This window comes from Caenorhabditis remanei, chromosome IV, assembly GCF_010183535.1.
Source record: "Caenorhabditis remanei strain PX506 chromosome IV, whole genome shotgun sequence".
Lineage (NCBI taxonomy): Eukaryota > Metazoa > Nematoda > Chromadorea > Rhabditida > Rhabditidae > Caenorhabditis > Caenorhabditis remanei.
The window spans coordinates 21,814,969-21,830,267 of NC_071331.1; the positions used below are offsets into that span (position 1 = coordinate 21,814,969).

Sequence of the window (15,299 nt, forward strand, 5' to 3'; positions counted from 1 at the left end):
GTATTAGAGCGACAGCACGTGCTCTATTTTTCAACCAGAACCAAGAAAATACACTGGGATACTCATATTCTTGAATCCTGAGTATAGATGGGTGTCGTTCTTTTAAAGGTGTCTCTCTAATACAGTTTTTTTGGTAATTGAAAAAGCTCACATTAGAAAATCAGTAATTAACCTAATTTCAACCTTTTTCTAACGAGCTCCAAATGTTTCCATCCCACACTTTTTCTCTTTCAATCTCGACCCCTCTTTTGACACTGCCTCACTGACGTCAAACGGTCGGAGAGCAGTCATTTTTAGAAAAATGTTGTTAACAGTTCATATTTGAACATTCATATGACATGTTGGACGTCAAAAAAAAAGTCGTTAAGACTCTTCACTGATAACAAGAAAGTGTTTTTCGCAGGTAATATGTATCTGATCTTTATACTTTTGACAGTTTTGCTTGCTATCAGTGAATTTCTTTTTATGCTATCATAAAACATTAAGCTACTTCCGCATGAACACATTACATCCTATATTGAAGTCATCATGAATGTTGCCTAGTACAAAAACGAAACGTTTGTATAAAAGGTCGATAAGGAGAAAGAGTCATTTCAGTCATTCATCTTCTATTCTATCACCCCCCCCCCCCCCCCCCCTACCTTCAAAACTAAGGATTAATTAGGACATAAATATTAGAAGCAACCTAAATATAAAACATAATAATTTCAGATTGAAATAATAAAGGTTCCTCTAATAAAATGAATATATTCCAGACTCCCCGGCCGCATGTCTTCCATATCAGAACAACACTGTTTTGTACGCGTATTCAAATGATATCGACTATAACACATTTTATGTAAATTCCTTTAATTTTATCCTATATGCTCGTTTGTATGGAACAATGGCAAATGTTCGATTCGATACAAAACAGGAAGAGGAGATTGAATATCACACGGACGCAGGGTATGTTTTGTTCCTGTTTTGTTGTTTTAGTATACCCTCTCATTTCAGAAGTTTAGATAATTCTTTAAATTCCCATCAACCTGATCCAACACTTGGTTACGGAGACACTACGACTGGAAGTAACTTGTACAATGTGTTGAAGGTTTGTTCTATTTCCTCTCATCTTTTATTCAGAAAATACTTCAGAAGTTTCTCAACAATAAGAAAGCTTCAATATGCGGATCCCTAGTGTTTATATTGGTGAAACGGTATCCAGATGAGTCGGATGTATCGGACATAATCAGCCAACTACGAGCAAATCATGTGATGGCGTACATTGGTGTGGACAGTAACCCATCGGGCGGTACCAACTCTGCAACACTGTACAAAATGTCACTTCAAACAAATGGATACTGTGCTTTTGCAATGAATATTGGTGATGTGAGTTCTTTTATTAGGTTGAGTCATATGTTTCTTTCTTTTTTTTTGATATTGAACTTTGCCGTACAGTTTCTAGCTAATGTGATTGTTTATCAACCCAAAATTGTTGGCATTCTAATCTTTTTACATACACATCCCCCTATTTTGCTAATTTTCACATTTGTTCAGAGGCCGGCACCAAAGTTTAGTTCAGATATTTTGTTGGTTTTATCCACAGTTTACTTAGTTTAATCTAATTTAGAATAGTTTTCCAATTCTCGCCAACCGTTTTGTAAGAAAAAAGTAAAGTCGAAGAAGTGTACTATAAAAGGCTCTTTATGAGTTTTCAACAAAAAAAAACATTTAAAATTTTTTTTTTAATTTAAAAAAAACTAACAAAACCTAATAGAAAAATCGGAAACTAGGTGAAACAATATTTTGGATGTGTACTGACTCACGCTTGCCATTGAACTATCTTTTTATCTTACACTTTTCAGGCGTTTTCCTACATGACATCGATACTTGCTACTCCTTACCAATTCATTGCTCAAAACTTTGTGGTTTCTGGATCGGGTCGAATCGAAATACCGACATTCAAAACTCCAATTCCAGTGGGTACACGTGCAAGGGGGGATCTTGCAATAACTGTTCAGAATCACAGTAAGAATAAGTTCCGCTTTAAACTTAATTAGTTAAAAGTATTGCAGCACTTGATAATTCATTCGTATCCCTAAACTATACCATTGCGAGTACCGATGGATCTTTTATTCATGAAGTTGGGCCTCTTTTTGGGACTGCACGGTTTGATAATAATATTCATTTCAACGGATCCCTCTCATACAAATGGACAATTGACTATGATTATAACACGGATGCACCACAAATCATTCAATTAAGAATGTACAGTCGATTGTGAGTTTTCTCAGAATATTCAACAATTACATTAATATAATATTTCAGCTATCACGACTTTCTACCACTGCCAGATGTCTAATGATCCGTCAATATTCTGTGTGATTTTCCAATAAATACTTATTTCATTCAATCAATGTATTCTTACTTGTAATTGTTAATGCTTGTCGACAACAGACAGAGAAAAATTCGTACCGTATCAAAATTTGAAAACATTTTTGGACATACAAAAGCGGAAAGAAAAAATACCAAAAAGCGGGTTCATTCTGAAGAAACATCTCTATTCGACAAACAATTCAACTGATAACAAATTATTAAAAGGTGACACTTTCGGCATATGTTTTTCTAACTTCATCGAGTCGAAAGGAAGGAGAACTTAAAAAAAATATAAATAAAAAGTTAGTATTTTTAACAAATATCATTAAACACAACATTATTAGTAATTTGGCAGATATATGACACTTCAGACTCATTTAATAGTTCTTGATTATTTTAATTCAAATTGATTTCGAATATTTTCGTAGTTTACTGCGATTGCAATACAATTCCTCGTGACTTTCCCTAGAATTGCAATATGTTAGTGACAATAAAGAAGACTATGTTTCTTAATTTTTGTTTGTACCTCTCCCTGACATTTAGGGAATAATCTATAATAGAGAGAAAAAAGGAAAAAAATCGAGACAGCAAAGTCGTTAAGACTCTTCACTGATAACAAGAAATTGTTTCTCGAAGACACATTTCAGTCATTCATATTCTATTCTATCATACCCCTCCCTACCATAATAAGGACAAAATATGATTTAAAAACCTCAATTCTGTCAGAAAAATATGTTAAATAGAGTTAGAATCTAGTTCTAGAAGTCAATAACCAATATTTCAGATTCAAATAATTTTTTAAAGATTCAGATTCTCCGGCCGCATGTCGTCCATCACAGAACAACACAGTTCTGTATGCTTATTCAAATGATATCGACTATTGGACATATTTTTGGGCAGCTAATAGTGTGTTCTACTATTCTTATAAGAATACAACAATGGCAATTGTTCGATTCGATACAAAACAGGAAGAGGAGATTGAGTTTCACTCGGACGCTGAGTATATATCTGGTTTCTGTTTTAGCTTCTAGACCTTTTCATTTCAGAAGTTTGAATGCATCTTTATATTCCCACCCACCTGATCCATCACTGGGATATGGAAACACAACAACTGGAAGTAATTTGTATAATGTATTAAAGGTCTGTACTATTTCATCTCATCTTTTATTTATTTAAAATTTCAGAAATTTCTCAATAATGGGAAGGTTTCAATATGCGGAGCCCAAGTGTTAGTATTAGTCAAACGGTATCCAGATGAGTCTGATGTATCTGACATCATTTCCCAACTACGATCCAATCATGTAATGGTATACATTGCTGTCGACAGTGTCTCATCGGGCGGTTCCAATTCTGCCTCTCTGTACGAAGTGTCATTTCAAACTAATGGATACTGTGCTTTTGCCACCGACAATGCTCTTCAGAAAGTGAGTTCTAAGTTCACCGTGAAATGTATTTGAGTAGACATTCAAATGATTCATGATATGTTTTGTACGTTTTTGTGCAAGTGATTCCATAGTACGTCTCAACACAAAAGATATAACCAAAATTTTTTGAAAAAGACAGTTTTCAGGCTTTTGGCTGGATGACCAATATACTTGGATTCCCTTACCAATTCATTGCTCAAAACTTTGTGGTTTCTGGATCGGGTCGAATCGAAATACCGGTATTCAAAACTCCGATACCAGCGGGTTATTCTGACACCTGTTCATTTGCAATAACTGTTCAAAACCACAGTAAGGATGCTTTCCAAGTTAAACTTTATCACTCACAATGTTTGCAGCACTTGATAATTCATTCGTCTCAATGAATTACACAATTGCGAGTACTGATGGATCTTATGTCTATAAATATCCGAGTGTCCAATCATATCCTCTTTTTGGAACTGCACAATCAGGTTATGTGTGGTTGAACGGAGACCTCTCATACACATGGACAATTGATTATCATTATAACACTGATGAACCCCAAATCATGGAATGTAGAATGTACAGTACTTAGTAAGTTTTCTCAAAACCTTCTATCATTGCATAAATCGTAATATTTCAGTTACCACGACTTCCTTCCACTACCAGATTTCTAATGATCATTCAATAATGTGTTCGATTTTACAATAAATACTCATCACAGTTTTTCTTATTTTCAAACTTTCATATCAGTTTACATCAGGCAGAGAAATATCTGTGCCGTTGCAGAATTTGAAAAAGTTTTAGACATATTTTTATCATGATGTCAATGCCCAAATCTTGGCACAAAAACAAAATTCAAATAGCAGTGCCAAGCTTTGAAATTCAAAAAACACTTCGGCTGGCTCACCTTTGACGCGTTCTCAGATTAGTATCCATAACGTCTAAAATCGGACAAAAAACCTGACTGAAATCGATTGAAATCGCTTAAAATAGAAGTCAGGCGCACCTTTGACGCATCTTTAAGCGTTTAAAACGCGTCAATGGCACGCCAGATAATGTCATTTTATTGGTTCCTGACTATCTGGTGCGCCTCCAGCGCGTTTTCATGTGGAAGGAGTTAGGGTTGAACGGAATGGGGAAGGCGGAATGAAAATAGTAATGTCCGTTTGAAAAAAACAATTTCACTGATTACACATTATTGAGAGGCATAATTTCCGTCATTCTGATGTCAACAAGTCAAAAGTAAAGAAAAAAAGATAATAAAAAGTTAGAATATCATTATAACACCAAATAATTAGTAATCTGGTAGTGGAAGGAAGTCGTGGTAGCTGGAAAATATCAAAAATGATTCGTTTGTAGTACAATATGACACTTACGAATAGCTGTACATTCTGCATTCAATGATTTGTGGAGCATTCGTACTGTATTGATAGTCAATCGTCCATTTGTAATGAAGAGATCCGTTCGAAGCCACCAAATCCGCCTGTCCAGTTCCATGTCGTCGATCGGCATGGTCATTCGGATACTGGTAAGCAACTACTCCATCAGTACTTGCAATTGTATAGTTGACAGATACAAAGGAATTGTCAAGTGCTGCAATTAAGTCAATTAATAGTAATTAATTAACTCAAACACTTACTATGATCCTGAACAGTTATTACAACTCGTGTCCATTGTACCCATCCTTCAGGAATCGGAGTCTTGAATACCGGTAACTCGAGGCTACCGGATCCCGTGACAACAAAATTTTGAGCAAGAAACTGGTAAGGTGTGTACAGTATTGCACCCATATTTTGAAATGCCTGAATAATTAATTATCATCAATAATTAAAGTTATCCACCAACGTACAAATATAAGATCATAATCGCTTGCGAAGACACAATATCCGTTGGTTTTACTGGACATTTCGAAAAGTGTTGCGGAGTTTGAACCGCCCGATGGGACACTGTCTACAGTAATATAGACAAGTATATGATTGGATCGTAGTTGGTAGATAATGTCAGATACATTGGATTCATTCGGGTACCGTTTCACTAGAATAACGACTATAGCTCCACAAGTAGAAAATGTCTTGTTGTTGAGAAACTTCTTGAATAAATATATGCATATGAATCAGAGATCCAGAAATATGTACAGTACAAACCTTCAAAACATTGTACAAGTTACTTCCAGTTGTTGTGTCTCCATATCCAAGTGATGGATCAGGTGGGTGGGAGAATATGGATGCATTGAAACTTCTGAAATAGGTGATTGATATTTTTTGAACATTAACTCTAATGTTTGGCCATTTTAATAGTGCAAAATTTGTATTTTGATCAAAATACCTTTAAAACCGAATTTTTCGTTATTCATTGTCGTTTTTATCAACTTTCACTGAAATTTCCCCGTCAAGAATTATCAGAAAAATGATTTCGTGCAGTTTTCGACAATTTTTTTTAGAATTTTCCTTAAAATCGGGAAAAAACAAGTTTTCACATTAAATAGCTGATTTTCTTTGAATAGGGCTATTCACGTCCGGAAAAAAAACGGGGAAAGGGCCTTTTTAGGCAAAAAATTGAAGAAAAAAACATTTCCGCATGTGAATAACCCTATAATAGACCGGCACTGTTGTTCATAAGGAGCGCTGATTTTAATAGTGTAGATTCTATAAATTTTGCTGAAAATTGGCTGAATTTTTATAGAGTGTGGGAATTATTACCCGAAAAAAAGCTTGAGAATTGTTTTTAGAGAGAATCACATTTAAAAAATTTGAATTTTTAAAAAAATTTTTGCAAAAATGCCGCATTCTTGACTATATGTTTAAATATCGATAAAAACTCAAGCGGACATGGGATTTTTAAAACTATTTTTGATAAAAGTTTGGAAAAGAAAATTATGAAAAAATCCGGGCCGGGACGATATCTTGTAAGTCTGGAAAAAAACACATTTTTCATCAACGACGTTATTTTTTTATATAAACCGACTTTTTCTAACTATATATCAGGCAAATGAGACTAATATAGTTGTTTCAATGGCTATAACTATTTCTAAACCAGTCAACCCGACTTGTTCACGAGGAGTACACGAAGGTGTAACAATGAAACCATAACTAACTTGTTATCCGTGTGATACTCGATCTCCTCTTCCTCCTTTGTATCGAATCGAACATTTGCCAGTTTTTTGTTGAAAATGGAATAGCGAACGAGATTCTGTGCGCCCAACCGAAATGTGTTGTAATCGATGTCAGTTGAATAAGCGAATAGAACAATGTTGGTTTGGGAAGGAACACATGCAGCAAGGAGACCTGAATCATGAAGTTTTATTAGGTGAACTTTGAAATTTTATTTTGAAATCTGAAACATATTAGTTTTGAGTTTTGGTGCTGATATGTGTCCTATTAGTTTTAGTTTTGGTAGTAACAGTTTTATAGTGACAGAATGGAATAATGAATATTTTCGGTCAGTAGAATATTTTATAGCGAAACCTCTTCCTAGGTATAATACTACTGCCATTCTGTTATCAACTCGAGAGAGGGTTTCGCAATAAAATATTCCACTGATAACGAAATATGCTCTTTAAATACACATTTCATTCAGTCATATTCTATTTTATGACTATTAAATAAAAACTAGTACATTCTTAAAAGACACAACGCAGAAGCGGGGGGGGGGGGAAACAATGCAAAACCTTCTCTATTTTTACAAAAACTCTAATATTAAATTTAAATTTCAGGTTCTCATAATACGTGTCTTGCTCATCATTACAATACTTATTTATTCGCTTTTTCAACTGAAAATGACAAGTTGGCACTCTGTACCGAACGCTTATTCATACCATACTTGTCAAATGAGGGGCGGCCCCTAAAAGGCCCTGCCCCTCAGGCCCTCTTTTCAGGGATATGTGATTTTTTCAAAAAATTCAATTTTTCATGGAGAAAAATTTCCCAATTTACTCGTTTTTTATACTTTTTTCATGATGATTTAGTATACTTTTCGAAAGATTAACTGAACTTTTCAGCGAGACGGCTCCGGCAATAAAAAACTTGAAGGTGTACTAAAGGTCAAATCTGATTTTTTTCCAAGAATAATCTAAGTGTTTTCGTGAGTTCATTTCCATATCGAAAGGTCTTAAAAATTCGGTCGAAACCCCGCTGAGATTGAGCGGCAAAACAGTTTGGGCATTTCTGAAGCCGTGGAAGAAAACAATTAAAAAATGGCGAAAGTAATTATATTATAAAACTTGAAAAAAATTCTTTGAAAATTTTCTTTTGGTATGAAAATGAACTCACTAGGGAAGGTCCTAGACTTGGTCTGGAGATAAGGGGCGTGACCTATATCATTGGAAAGCTGAAATCACGCTGATATTCTGTTTTTGCCTCGAGGCCTGGTATTCGAGAAAAACAAGGTGAAATTGTTAGAAAAAATAACAAATTATTGCTTCTCTGACACGCGAAAACTGTTTTGAAATTTTTTGCAATTTTCGCGTGTTAGAAAGGCAATAATTTGTCATTTTTTCTAACTTTGACCTTGTTTTTCTCGAATACCAAGCCTCTAGGGCAAAAACTGAATATATATTTGGAATCAGCGTTTTCTCAGCTTTCTCATGATATAGGTCACGACTCATATCTCCAGACCGAGTCGAGGGCCTTCCCTAGTCAGACACACATACATTATTCTATGAAAAAATAATCCCTTCAAAAAACGGGCCTTAGGGGCCGGGCCAGTGATAGACTATTATACATGGTTCTTTCTTATTAAAAGGAAAAAGTGCCAAAAAACGCGAATATGGCCAAAAAAGTCATTCATGCCCGGCCCGCGGCACATTAACGAATAGACATCCGGCCCTTAGTGGGTCACAGACATAGAACTCGTCGAGATCTAGATTTTGGTATATTTTTCAGCTCATAATATTGAGTTTTAAGAGAGTTACGCGCCGGCCCGTGTCGGACCGTTTCGGCCCGGTTGACAAGTATGATTATTTCAACAATAATCGCCATCAGCATAAATCGTTTTGTCTGTAATCATTTGAGCAATGGGACCTAAAAATGTATTCACCCGTTACAAAATGTTATTTCCAGATCTCGACTTCTTTCCGATTTTTACGTCAAGCTCCTCCACCTGAAATGTTTTGGGGAAGAAAAGTCGTTAAGACTCTTCACTGATAACAAGAAAATGTTTCTCAAAAGCACATTTCAGTTATTCATATTCTATTCTATCACACCCCCCCCCCCCTTTTCCCAAACTAATGTTGATTATAGGGGCACAATATCAGAAGCGATTTTATTTCAGATTCAAAAATGAAGAATTAGAGAAAGTTATTATCTAGTTCTAGAAATCAAAAACCCATATTTCAGATCAAAATAAAAATAAATCTCTTAATATAGGTAGCAAAAAAAGGGCAAAAACTCTTTTTCTTTTTTACTATTTCCAAAGGGAAAAACAGTTTCCTTCCTAATTTTGCGTCCTCCAGAATCGAATCACCAAATTGCTCCTATATCTTTTTGTAATTCACTTCGGTTGTATCAGTGGCTCCTTGCCCTTCATCACGAATCAAAATAAATAAATTCAAATAATAAATTGAAAATGGTTCAGGTTCATCGGCCGCATGTCATCCATATCAGAACAACACAGTTCTCTTCGCTTATTCAACTGAAATCGGCTATGGAGTATATGATTGGGGTTGTGATAATATGATCAATTTTGCTCCTTACTATACAACAATGGCAAATGTTCGATTTGATACAAAACAGGAAGAGGATATTGAGTATTATACGGACTCTGAGTATGTTTAGTTTATGTTTTGGCTGTTTTGCTAGATCTTTTGATTCAGAAGTTTGAGAGTTTCTCTATTGGCTCATCATCCGGATGAATCACTTGGATATGGAGACAAAACAACTGGAAGCAATTTGTACAATGTGTTAAAGGTTTGTACTTTTTCACCTCATCTTTCTTATTTATAAAACATTCCAGAAGTTTCTTGCCAATAAGAAAGCGGCAATATGCGGAGCTCTAGTGTTCATAGCTGTAAAACGGTATCCCGATGAGTCTGATGTATCCAATATCATTTCCCAACTACGAGCAAATCATGTGATGGTACACATTGCTGTGGACAGTGTTCCATCGGGTGGTTCCAATTCTGCCCCCCCCCATTATACGAGATATCATCTCTAACCAATGGATACTGTGCTTTTGCCACCGGCAATGATCTTTCTGGTGTAAGTGTTTTTTTAGAAAAAGTAGAGAGGGAATTTTAAAGTTTTTCAGGCTTTTGACTTGATGATCTCGATACTCTCTTTTCCTTACCAGTTTCTTGCTCAAAACTTTGTGGTTTCTGGATTGGGTCGAATCGAAATACCGACATTCGAAATTCCAACTCCAGTCAATTTTATTGAACCATGGGAACTTGCAATAACTGTTCAGAACCACAGTATGAAAAGGTTTCGAATTACACATAAACAGTAAAAGTTTTTCAGCACTCGACAATTCATTCGTATCAATGAATTATACATTTGAGAGTATTGATGGATCTTATGTCTATGAATTTCCAAGAAACACAACGTCCCCTCTTTATGGAACTGCACAAACAAATTTCTTGCATCTGAACGGATCCCTCTCATACAAATGGACAATTGACTACCATTATAATACTGATAAACCGCAAATTATTCAAATAAGAATGTACTGTAAAGAGTGAGTTTTTTTTTAAACTTTTATCATTGCATGATTCTAATACATATTTCAGCTATCACGACTTCCTTCCACTGCCAGATTTCTAATTATCGATTCAATGTTCTGTGCGGTTTTCCAATAAATGTTAAGATTATGTTTGTTGTTTGCAAACCACTGCACAAAATATTGTCCTGCTCTTGAACTTATCAATATGTTTAAGTATGTCACTTCCTAGATACACAAAAATAACAGAAATTTAATAACTTTATTAGAATTCAGAGCATTATATGAAAATGGAAACTATGGCGATAAGAAGAATTGAGAAGACCATTCCTTAAACATATTCAAATTATCACCAAGTGCAAACGCACTCTACCTACCTGCCGAACCGTTTTCATCGAATCCAAAACTAATATAAATTCCTTTTGAATAAACCGTAGGATTTAATTGATACTGAACCGATAACGTGTCCCCGATAGCCGAAATCGTTGAATCTTCGGGAAGATTCTCGAGTGAATACGTGGCATTGAATACAGTATTTCGGTCACGTAAAATCGATATAGTAGTTACACCGTACGGAATCGACGCTTTATCAATGTAGAAACTGATTTTCGACGATTTTGACGACGTAGAATATATCTTATCTTCAAAATTTTGATTGTTGCTGTTTATCGCGTAATTTGGTGACGTCATGAACCCACGGCGACCGCCGAATCCGGATGTCCAGTTCGTACCGTCCGAAGTCAGAGATACGATAGCATGGTCCTTGTCCAAAACGAACGTTGTGTATTGTCCGTTTAACTTTTGAGGGATTGTTGTGTTTATGTTGGTTGATCTGAAGAAAAACGGATGAAATTCGAAATGGGCTGCGTCGCGGCCGGGCGTCACGTGCGGTAGGTCCGAAGCAGAGCTGTGCGGAAGTAAAATTTTCATAAAGGAAGACGGGAGAAGGAAGTGAAAAAAGGTCAGAAGTCGGAAGTAATTTTTTCATAACGGAAGTCGAAATTTGCCAGCTTGTTTAGGAACATACAAACAACACGCGTCGGAGCATCGTTAATTGATCGGAGCATCGTAAATTGGTGGCATTTCAAAAATTAGTATTTAAAATTTCAAATATATTACGAAAAAGACGTTGGAACTAAAATTTCAAAAAAGGACGACGGAAGAAGGAAGAAGGAATAAAATTTCAAAAAAGGAAGAAGGAAGTGAAAAAAATGCCCGGAAGAAGGAAGAAGGAAGAAGGAATTCCGCACAGCTCTGGTCCGAAGCTTAATTTCAGGAATTTCTGATTATTTTTATTGTTTTTTATTTTTTTATTATTTTTTTTTTCACAATCAGAAATGTTTTTTTTAATTAAATTTAACTCACAAATAATCCGTCAATTTATGAGCATCTGTCACAAAGTCAGTGTATACAGATATCTTGTTCGTCTCTGTCATTTTAATATTTCTCATGTAGATCACTTCGTCACTGTATCTAATAGCTGCAGCTGTACCATTGGTTGCATCCAGAAGAACGTTACAGGGGGCCTCCATAATACAGTTGATTGCTTTGTAGGAATGAAAGGGTTTCACGTCTGAAATAATTGTACGTTAGCTTGTAAAATTTTTGACCGAAAAACCCGAAAATCAAAAAAAAAATTCAATAAAACTGCCCAAAAAAATCATTTTAACTAAATTTTGAATAAAAATGTGAAATTTGTTGAATTTTGTTATCCAAAAATGTCGAATTCTTGAATATACTTGAAAAGTTTGGTAAAAAAATAGATAATGTTTTTTTTTTTTGAAGCCTTTTTATGATAACAACTGTAAGTATTTCAAGGACAGACTCCGGAAACCTGTTATTGGGTATAAAAATAGGAAAAATTTCAGAAAAAATCGAAAAATCACTATTTTTGTTACAGCAGAAATTTTCGAAATTTTCCGATTACATTTTCGTCGTAAATTTTTTCAAAAACCATCAAAAACCCGAAAACATTTTTTGCCCGCATGGTGGCCTAAATATGGGATTTTCTAGGCCACCTAGTCAAAAAGTTAAAAATTGTCAAAAACTGCGGAAATTTGGTTAAAAAATCTATTTTTTTTTAGAAAATGCAAGCTATTATTGAGTTTGACATCATCAATTTGAATTTTACATGAAGTTTCTGAAATTTTCATATTTCCCTGAATTTGGAGCTTTAACTATTCTAGGCCATCAGGTAACAACTACCTGATTTGGCTTTTTTTTTGTTGCAAACCCCTGATAATTTAAAAATGTTGTAATTATGAGTACTCACCCTCATAATCTTGCACAATAACACCGTTTCCAACTGCATAGTAACCTGGGAGCAACGACCGGAGTGTTAGATATTTACCAGTTGACACAAATCTCGCTCCATTTTTATGTATTTGGTACAAACTGAAAATGTACTAGATTTTACGTGAAGAATATATAATTTCCAAAGAATGCTTAAAAAGTTGGGTTTGGTAGCCTCAAAAATACTTGAAACCCTATAAAAGAGAAAACAAAAAATAGAGAAGGGGGGGGGGAGGGTCGAACCCTGGTGCCTTGGAACCTTAACCACTTTTTTTTGCGAAACTCAGTTTTCGATATTCCGGGTCATTTTTTTGCGGTTTTTGATATCAAAATTGAGCTTTCCGTACCCGGAAACCTATGTATTTAATAAATAAAAAAGTTTTGCCACCGTGGGGATCGAACCCTGGTACCTCGGAACCTCAACCACTCGGCCACCACTTTTTTAGCAAAACTCATTTTTCGATGTTCCGAGTGGTTTTTAACAGTTTTTTAATAGTTTTTTGTGTCAAAAACGCTTAATTTTATCTTTTCTCCATAAAAAACCAATGTATCTCGATACAGGATTTTAATTTGGTGGCCTAGGAAATGCATTTTCTAGGCCACCAAACCTAAATTCTCAAATTGCTCCGAAATGAGTTGATATAGGGCTCAAAACATGGGAAATTTCATAGAGATAATGAATTTCCTATTCTTGACAAATAATTTTCGTATCTAAACCAACTCACTTTCCAATATGTTTCGCCTCAATCGAGTTACCATCATAAACTTGAGTATTCCGTAATAATCGACTAGAATCCCCCGAGAATCGTGTCGGAGACAGTGTCAAAAGATTCACTCGAGTATCTGCTTCAATTGTCGTAACATTATCAAAATCCGAGCCAAACATGGTCTGTGGGGAGGAGCGTTGACGAGTACGCCATGCTGTTGAGGACGCGTTTTGGACTGGAAATTTTTTACTATGACAATTTTTATTGCGATAAAAAAAACGTCTTGCACAGCTTATTAGCATACTTGTCAACCGGGCCGAAACGGGCCGACACGGGCGGGCTCGTAACTCACGTCTAAATGAATATTACGAGCTGAAAAATATACCAAAATGTAGATCTCGACGAGTTCTATGTCCGTGACCTACTACGGGCCGGAAGGCTATTCGTTAATGTGCCGCGGGTCGGGCTAGAATAGCTTTTTTGGCCATTTTTTCGTTTTTTTGGCACTTTTTCCCGGCCCGCGGCACATTAACGAATAGACATCCGGCCCGTAGCAGGTCACGGACTTAGATCTCGTCGAGATCTACATTTTGGTATATTTTTCAGCTTGTAATATTCATTTTGACGTGAGTTACGAGCCGGCCCGGTTGACAAGTATGCTTATTAGAGCCTATATTCCGTATACTTTGAATTTTGATCTACCGCACGCGACGCACCTTCAAAACAAGAGTAATTTCAAAACCTAGTGAGCTAAACATAAAAGCGCTGGCGCGTCATCGACTGTTTTACCAATACTCCAACGAATTCTCATGCCGAAAGTTCCAATTTTATTGGCATGTAGATCAATTCTAAAAGATGGATCCATGAGGAAGAATGGCTCCATGTCGGCTAACTGAATGCTGCAAAAAAAATTTTGGTGAAAAACAAAGTTTCAAAAAAAAATACATTGTCACATAGCCTGTCGAATCGTTGACTTGAAGAGTTGTTGATTCGTTAGTAGTTGCCTTTATTTGAAGTAATGCATACATTCCTTTTGGGACGTTCACCTAATTGACCTAATTTAATCAATTAAAGAAAATTAAAAGTAACTCACAATCCATGAGCAACTCTGGCCGGATGCATATTGAGGTGCACCTTTCGAAGGATTCCATGTTGCTGGGTAGATCACGGGGGTGCTAATGTTAGCAGGTGGGTTGATTGTTTGAGTTCTGGTGCAATCTAGATAAATTGACTAGTAGTTTTTTTTTAATAATCTTTATTATTAAAAAATAAAATTTCAATATTCTACTGTAGCCCTCCTAATCGTTATTATTTTTAATGACAAATTCAGAAAAGATGACGAATTTCCAGCCAAAAACCATTAAAAATGAACAAAAATTGAAAACGTTTTTTGAAAGAGAACAATGATCATAACTTTTTCAGATTTCCTCTCAATTTTTCAAAACATCGATTTTCCGATTCAACTCGTTCTCAGCTTTCAGAAAATTACCCACAAGCCTATATTCCGAGCAATTTGGGTCTCGGCACGATTTACGGCGGGTTACTGTAGTTTTCGCGTCGAGACCCAAATTGTTCCAAACCTAGGCGTGTGGGTACTTTTCTGAAAGCTAAGAACGAAATAAATCTGAATACCACATGAAAAATTAAACATTTTTGAGTTTCACACGGAAAATTTCAGAAAAACTCAGTTTTGTAGGTACTTACTATAAGGATCATCCGCAAATATACTTACTACCAGTAATAACAGGGAAATAATTAACATTTCGAGAAAGATGTCTTCAACGGAAATTTGTCATTTTAAGTTGTTATCAGTGAGAATTTGTTTGACGAGGCGTGTTGAGGCGATTATATGAGGTGTGTACTCAAAAATGTTGTGATAGGAATTATGATT

At 35.5% G+C, this 15,299-nt stretch overlaps 6 protein-coding genes across 6 annotated transcripts; 4 read left to right on the forward strand and 2 right to left on the reverse strand.

Moving 5' to 3' along the window:
* Nucleotides 1-333: 333 nt before the first annotated feature.
* On the forward strand, nucleotides 334-2,338 carry GCK72_015679 (uncharacterized protein; the record flags this gene model as incomplete). The annotated part of the gene is made up of 7 exons (XM_053731063.1): nucleotides 334-403; nucleotides 756-945; nucleotides 994-1,087; nucleotides 1,132-1,365; nucleotides 1,842-2,004; nucleotides 2,052-2,256; nucleotides 2,305-2,338. 7 exons carry the CDS (start codon nucleotides 334-336, stop codon nucleotides 2,336-2,338), a joined length of 990 nt encoding a protein of 329 aa, XP_053585835.1.
* A 952-nt stretch (nucleotides 2,339-3,290) lies between these two features.
* Nucleotides 3,291-4,432, forward strand: GCK72_015680 (uncharacterized protein; the record flags this gene model as incomplete). The annotated part of the gene is made up of 6 exons (XM_053731064.1): nucleotides 3,291-3,352; nucleotides 3,399-3,492; nucleotides 3,537-3,776; nucleotides 3,923-4,085; nucleotides 4,133-4,349; nucleotides 4,399-4,432. The coding sequence occupies 6 exons, from the start codon at nucleotides 3,291-3,293 to the stop codon at nucleotides 4,430-4,432; spliced, it is 810 nt and encodes a 269-aa protein (XP_053585836.1).
* Nucleotides 4,433-5,052: 620 nt separating this feature from the next.
* On the reverse strand, nucleotides 5,053-7,250 carry GCK72_015681 (uncharacterized protein; the record flags this gene model as incomplete). The annotated part of the gene is made up of 7 exons (XM_053731065.1): nucleotides 5,053-5,086; nucleotides 5,135-5,351; nucleotides 5,398-5,560; nucleotides 5,608-5,847; nucleotides 5,903-5,996; nucleotides 6,853-7,042; nucleotides 7,223-7,250. The coding sequence occupies 7 exons, from the start codon at nucleotides 7,248-7,250 to the stop codon at nucleotides 5,053-5,055; spliced, it is 966 nt and encodes a 321-aa protein (XP_053585837.1).
* A 2,207-nt stretch (nucleotides 7,251-9,457) lies between these two features.
* On the forward strand, nucleotides 9,458-9,908 carry GCK72_015682 (uncharacterized protein; the record flags this gene model as incomplete). The annotated part of the gene is made up of 3 exons (XM_053731066.1): nucleotides 9,458-9,519; nucleotides 9,568-9,661; nucleotides 9,708-9,908. 3 exons carry the CDS (start codon nucleotides 9,458-9,460, stop codon nucleotides 9,906-9,908), a joined length of 357 nt encoding a protein of 118 aa, XP_053585838.1.
* A 105-nt stretch (nucleotides 9,909-10,013) lies between these two features.
* Nucleotides 10,014-10,513, forward strand: GCK72_015683 (uncharacterized protein; the record flags this gene model as incomplete). The annotated part of the gene is made up of 3 exons (XM_003095064.2): nucleotides 10,014-10,164; nucleotides 10,211-10,427; nucleotides 10,480-10,513. 3 exons carry the CDS (start codon nucleotides 10,014-10,016, stop codon nucleotides 10,511-10,513), a joined length of 402 nt encoding a protein of 133 aa, XP_003095112.2.
* Nucleotides 10,514-10,689: 176 nt separating this feature from the next.
* GCK72_015684 (uncharacterized protein) lies at nucleotides 10,690-15,170 on the reverse strand (the record flags this gene model as incomplete). Its single annotated transcript, XM_003095074.2, has 9 exons — nucleotides 10,690-10,739; nucleotides 10,787-11,241; nucleotides 11,775-11,982; nucleotides 12,682-12,803; nucleotides 13,427-13,643; nucleotides 14,198-14,307; nucleotides 14,354-14,454; nucleotides 14,502-14,626; nucleotides 15,113-15,170. 9 exons carry the CDS (start codon nucleotides 15,168-15,170, stop codon nucleotides 10,690-10,692), a joined length of 1,446 nt encoding a protein of 481 aa, XP_003095122.2.
* Nucleotides 15,171-15,299: the final 129 nt, after the last annotated feature.